This window comes from Biomphalaria glabrata, chromosome 8, assembly GCF_947242115.1.
Source record: "Biomphalaria glabrata chromosome 8, xgBioGlab47.1, whole genome shotgun sequence".
Classification (NCBI taxonomy): Eukaryota; Metazoa; Mollusca; class Gastropoda; family Planorbidae; genus Biomphalaria; species Biomphalaria glabrata.
In genome coordinates, this window is record NC_074718.1 from 40,964,701 (window position 1) to 40,971,583 (window position 6,883).

A 6,883-nucleotide genomic window follows, 5' to 3' on the forward strand; every position below is an offset into this window, starting at 1 on the left:
AAAGGGACAGCACTGTCGATTAAAAAGTTGGTAAACCAAAAAGTTTTTATTGAAAAAGTCGGAGAAAGAGAAAGTCAGCGAAGGTAAAGAAAAATATTTCAATTTAGAAATCTAGATTTAGATCTAGATCTAGAATCTTATCTTATAAATATGATACAGACGTTACTTCAAAAAAGAAGATGATAACATCCCACGCGTCATGCATTTAGTCATGCATATTAACCAATGACCTAAACTCCGCCTAGACCTAGTCAACTGGTTTTCCTGGCTAGCTATCAATGTGTTGTTCTATATAGCTTTGTTTTAGTTTACTCTTCAGTTTTCATTTATTTCTTAATACATATATAAAATTGAATAAATTAAGAAAATAGAAAGAAAAAAAAAATCCCTTTTCAGATCTTGTGGTCTGTATGGCATGTGATGTATAAAACTAATTTCTGTGTCCAGCGCAACGACCAACTGTCTTTACTATTCCCCAACTAATGTCAGGTACACATTAGAGCTGGTTGGACTCATAGGTGCCCAAAGATACCAAAATTAAAAGTCCCAGTCTTCTCCAGGATTTAAACCTCAGGGGCCCTGGTTTTGGAAGCCAAGCTCAACCCTTAACCCTAACCCTTATCACTCAACCACCGCACCTTTACAAATTACTAATGCTTTAGCCAAAATACATTTAAGATGATGAGATTTTTAAAAAATTACTTAAAACTTAGCTCAGGAGCTTACCCAACTCATGAAAAAGCAATAATTTAATGGTTTAAAGTGTGTCGTAAAGCATGACTATTACTATCATTCTAGATCTATCATACTATTATATTTTTAAGCCAGAAATGAGTTATATTTTGTTTGGTAATTTATAATAAAAGATTCGAATATAGAAATAAATTTCAATTTATATATTTGCGTAACCTAGTAATATGTAGCTTCATTATATATCATATTAACCCATCATCATATCCAGTGCCGTAATTACAAACTCATTATTTATCCCTCATCAATTACATCAACCTTCTTCAATACATTGCTTATACTTTCATCAAAAATAGCAATCAATTGAATGTCTTCTGATTCACTTATAAGTTGGTGAGTGGGGCAACTTCCTCAGGTCCAGAGCATGAGGGGGGACCCGTGATAGAAGATTCCCTTGTTTCTCAATCATTTTTTGATGATTAAAGGCCACTAAATAATATTAGCACACTGGGGCAAAATCTTACAAGCTGCAAATTTATTACAAAACAGTACATAATGTAGTCAAGCAGCCAACAGTACACTAGCTACGTAAGGTACTATATTTTAGATGTTTGTAATAAAAAGGCTGACAGTATAGAGGGGGTTGAGCCAATAAGTGTGATCTGGAACAGTATTTATAGTCTACGCTTACTGCTTCTTGGCCCGTATATGACACTGGCCTGGGGCAATAAGGTCATTCATTATTATATATCTTCAAATTTACATTTACACACACACAAAAATTAAACAAATTAATAAAATATATTTAAAAAGAAGTAAAAAAAACAAAACATCCTAAGCTTTTTTTTTTTAATTGGTTTTTTAGCTATCTGATAAACATTAAAGAAATGAAATATGTTTTTGTTCTATTTTCAGAAAACATTATCCTATGTTAAGTTTAACGCATCAAAAAATATGCTTTTTTTTTTTAAAGCTGTTTCACCTACAACAATAAACTATATATATTATTGTTTGGTAAATAACAATTGCTTCAATAATCTACAATTTAAACAAATAAAATAAAGCAAAATAAATATTTAATTGCAAAACAAAGCATTAAGATAATACCGGATAGTTAAGAAAATTAGAAAAAAAATTAATATAAATAAAATATTATACAACAAATGCTTTTAGTAGGCACATCCTATGCTTTTTTTTTTATATATATATATTTAGCTATGTAATAAAAATTAGCGAAAAGTTACGCATTTTTGTTCAATTTTCAGAAAACCTCATATAGTATGAACAAAAATGCGTTAAAAAAAAAATATAAAATTAACTTCTTGAGCGTATAGATATAATCTATATATCATTGGAAAGCTCAGAACAAGTGCTTCCATAATGTATTATAAAAAATTTAAAAATCTAAAAATAAAATAATATTTTATTACAAAAATAAATTATAATAATGTCATTTTTAGTTGATTAAAAAAAAGAAAAAAAAAAATCTGCAAATAAATTTTATAAAACAATTGGATAACTTAATTAAGCACATCCTAAGCTTTAATTTGATATATAGTTTTTATCAAAGTGATGAAAATTAGCGAAATGACATACACTTTAGTTCGATTTTTCAGAAAGTCTCACTTCCTGGGATTCCATTGCTTCAATGTATAAGTGAAAACGCGTCAAATTTTACAACATTTTTTTATCAATTGGACCTATATTAACATTCTATACCTCGTTGGAAAGCTCAGAACAAGATCTTTAATAATTTACTATTAAAATTAAAAAAATAAAATTTCACAAATTTTTGTCACATAGCTAATCATAATCATAAATGAATAAATGTCATAATTTAAATATATATTATAAATTATTTTATTTATAGACTAGATCTAGTTATGATTATTGGAATAATGTAGATCTATGTTTACAATAAATTAATATTTCAATCAGGGGAGGACTGGCTATTTGGGCCTCTGGGCAATGGGCCGGTATGGCCACCTAAACTAAAGCCACTAAAGTCACTAAAGTAGTAAAGACTAAAGAGCCTCATGAATGCCACTATAGAACTTATTAAATAAAATTGTTAAAGGTTTCATAATATTCTCTCGTAAAAGGGGCCCTCTGAACGAAGTGTTTAAAAACATCTTTTACAGACTCTATACAGTGTAATGCTAGTTAAATCTAACACATTTTCCCGAAAAGGTGTAATAGCCTAGATATCTGTAGACAGCGCTACTAGTAGGTTTCATTCTTTTAGGACACACAGGCTTAGCGATTTAAATGCATCATAAGGCCTATATTACTTATAAAGATACAGAGTTCATTGTATGCATGCATTCAGTTATCAATACATTATTAAACTTAGTAGAAGGATTTTGAGGACAGGTAGACCTAGGATTGGATGTCCATCATATGATATAAAATTTGTTGGCCGGATTGTATAGAAATGCCCGGGCAGGTTTTAGCACTCAGTCCGCCCCTGTTTTAGATATTCTATATTAATATCTATTAGAGATCTAGACTAATATTTAAATATTGTGTAATATTTGTGTCAGTGTAAAGTGTAATGTAATAAATATAATGTGTAGTATCTGTGTCAGTTTACAGTCACAGTCTTGGCCTTGGTCTAGAGAGATAATCTTTTCCCTTTGCAACTTCTAGACCTCTATGTCTCTCATGGACCTTCTCCATATTCAGCAATCTGGTTAATTTGGTGGTTTTCTCATCTGTAGAATCACAGATGCATTTATTTATTTACCTTACCTCCCAGGAATCGAGGTATAAATTCTAGAGATATAATCATAATGTTTGCAACAGGTTTTACTTAACATTTATTTATTTTTTTTTAAATTAATAGAGCCTGTTTAATTAGCGGTTGTACCGCATTACAATGGATAGCTCATATCAGCGGGATGGCTACCTCATGGATATGATTGATGAAAAGTGGAGATCTGATGAACTACCAATGGAAGATATTCGGGTATGTTTGTCTTCTTTGCTTCAGACTAAAACATTGCTAAGACAAAGCATTTTGTTAGAGCTTTCCCAAGGAAAAATATATATGGATATATATATATATATATATATTTATTTATTTATTCTTTGATGCTGGTTCCTATTTCTTTTCTTTAGTTCCATATAAGTATTGCATTACATTGAGCCTAGTGAGCCTTTGATGACACACAGTAAATTGTTGAATTTTCTAGATGTGGAAACAAAATTGTCAGATTTTTTTTCAATACTGAAATTGTGGCAATTTTTATGATTATATTTTGAAAGCATGATGGCTGCATAAATAGTGACCTTGCCTTGCTGTGGAGACAGCTTGCCACCCAATCCGCCAAACAGCGCGGGAGGACCTAAGCCTTGTTCAATAAGTGCTTAAAACAACTGTTAAAAAGAAAAAAGAAAAATGTGCCATAATGAAATGAGCTGATATGGTTTGATATTTGTTGAAAAAGTTGCATTATTTGAAGTTTTCTGTATCTAATTGTTTCCCCTTTTTTGCTTTCTCTTTTAATGATTTTTTGTTGTTTACTTTTCAGGTCCCCATAGCAGCAAGACCTGAGCCAGAGCAAGACAATGGGCCAAGTGCTGAAAGCTTGCAGGAACAAGAGCAGAAATGGCTAGATCTGGCTTTATCTTCACTAAACGGACTTCCTCCTACTTCTACACAAAGCTGATAAAACTAATCTTGACCAAAACAGATTTGAAATTGACTGCAATATTAATATCACAAAAAATATTTTTCATTATATACTCAATAGGTAAAAACAATCTTTTCTTGTAAGGAATGTTGCTGTTTGTTAATTCTGATTATAAATGTTTATTATTATTTAAATACACATACTGATTATCAGTTGTAAATATGTAGGCTAATCATGCAATATTGTCAATAACCATTTTTTTAAGCAATTTTTTTTTATATTCTATATTAGGCATAAAGACACATTTCAATTTTTTACTCAGCAGTCAAATATTATCAGCCAATATGAAACATATCTCTATTTGCCAAAAATTGACATGAAAAAAATCAGAACTTCTACCTATTCTAAAGATTAATCAAATAATATTCTTTAAAACTGTGTAAATTTAAACTTTTTAAAATCAAATTTGCATTATTCCAGTTAAAAATATGAACATATACATTGTAATGGAATGAATGAAAATATTGTATGATGAATGCAATTAAAATTCTTTAAGTTAAAAAATGTATGTAATGTTTTTTAAAATTTTACACTACACAATCCAAATTTTGAGTCCTTTTTGAGAGATAAGCATGGTCATTATTTTTATGGCATTCATAATCAGTGTTTGTATAGTGAAATAGTAGTGGAAGATTGACTTTGATGTGAAATCAGACTTGAAAGATTTTTTTTTGTGTTTTAACACCTATTTATGTAAATTTACTGTGATGAAATGAATGTGTTAGGTTAAAAAATGGCATATGATTAAAAGACATTGATGGATGGCTAGATGCTGTGTTGTTGTTTTTTAAAAATATATTTATATTGTTTTGAAGTAACAATAAGTTTCATTTTGAAATTAATTAGTTGGCTTATTACTTGACTTTGGTCCTATAAAATAGTTTATATAATAGGTAAACATCTCATTTATCATTACCAATAATCACATGATATTATAGCGTTTCAATAAACAATTGTTTGGCATATCTTTTCACAAAGCTAACAATTTTAATGGTAAAATAATACCGTTTAAATTGTATGCTTTAACTTCATTTTAGGAGACTCTTTAAGACTGCTTTTTTTGCTTACACTCATTGGACCAAACAGAGCTGGCTGATTGCTATCCACTTTGGTGTTGTTTCTTCTTGATTGTCAATTTAAGATATAAATACTAAAAACCTTCGTATTTAAATAACTGAAAGTCTTTAATTAACTAGATTTATCCTACCTTGGCACATAGATAGTGAATACTGGTATGATACATTACATTAAGTGAATACTGGTATGATACATTATAACAAATCTAAATTTAGTAGTTTATTAAAAATAAACAGGCCCAATTCAATTGATTAAAAAAAGCTTTATTTCTGGCAAACTATCTGCACTTCTCCTGTAGATTTTCTACTTTTTCATAGGGAGCTGTGTGCAGGAAAGTGCACTCAGGTGGGTCAGCACAAGCCTTACAAAGAATTTTTTGATAGCTCCCTCAAGAATAGTGCGATTGACTTTCACATCTCAGACACTAAAAAAAAAAACCAATCCTTCCTCATGGCATGAAGACTTGATTTTCAGAATCTTAAATTTTGAGAAGAGTGACCATAATGAAAGAAGCAGGCATATCTGCAGCAGACCCATCTTATCATGCCAATTATGTGGCTGGCTTTTTGAAGTGAGGATTTGACTCCATAGAAATCTTCGAGTTTATGAGAAATGTGCTCATCTTCGACCACAAAAGAAAATCTGTATCCTGGCCAAAGGTTAAATAAAAATCTTAATATCTGGCAAACTTTCTGCATGCTTCCTCTAGCTTAAATTTTGACCAAGGAATCATAATTCCTTATGTTAAAATAAATTAAGATCCTTATTAAATTTAGGTCTGTTCAAGTAATTATAAGAAGCTTGGCTGATTAATTTTTTTTTTCTTAAATTTTAAAACAGTAATTGTTAATAAAATAGCCATGAAACTGGATATATAAATGACCTAAATCTAGAGACATGAAAAAGTTTGTTTCAACGCATAAATAAAAGCCAATCTAGATGACTTTTGCCTTGACTCCAAAAACCAGTCTGGTCAACAAGCACAGCAACAAAGTTGAAGGTCTGCAGTGCTACTGTTCTTCCTAACCACTAGAGTATGCTGCTGGACTTGATATTCCTGTCACATTAAAATGGCTGAATTCCTTCCTCTTACCTATAGAGATTTTTTACACCTCACAGAAGGCGCCGAGAGTATACATGCCAAAGCAAACAAAAATCCCATCTACAAAGTCTGATAGTCGATTTCCTAAATGAATATTATAAACGGAGCTGTGCAGTAGAAAGAATTCTCAGTCATTACAATTTCTAGTCCTTGATGGCTCATTGCTAGGAGTCAGTGCATTTCAAGCAAAGATAGCCAACAGAAAAGCTAAAATGCTTGGAAGTAATGTAAACAATTCAGCAATAGACAAAACCTACCCATGCCTAGAATGTAACTGACTGTTTAAAATGAAGATAGGTTATTTTTTTGAGTTCATAGG

General features: G+C 30.5%; 1 protein-coding gene across 1 annotated transcript; it reads left to right on the top strand.

Annotated features, from left to right (window-relative positions):
* The first annotated feature begins 2 nt into the window (after window positions 1–2).
* On the top strand, window positions 3–5,153 carry LOC129927680 (anaphase-promoting complex subunit 13-like). Its single transcript, XM_056037791.1, has 3 exons — window positions 3–83; window positions 3,536–3,658; window positions 4,224–5,153. Exons 2-3 carry the CDS (start codon window positions 3,569–3,571, stop codon window positions 4,359–4,361), a joined length of 228 nt encoding a protein of 75 aa, XP_055893766.1. The 5' UTR covers window positions 3–83; window positions 3,536–3,568; the 3' UTR covers window positions 4,362–5,153.
* The last annotated feature ends 1,730 nt before the right edge of the window (window positions 5,154–6,883 follow it).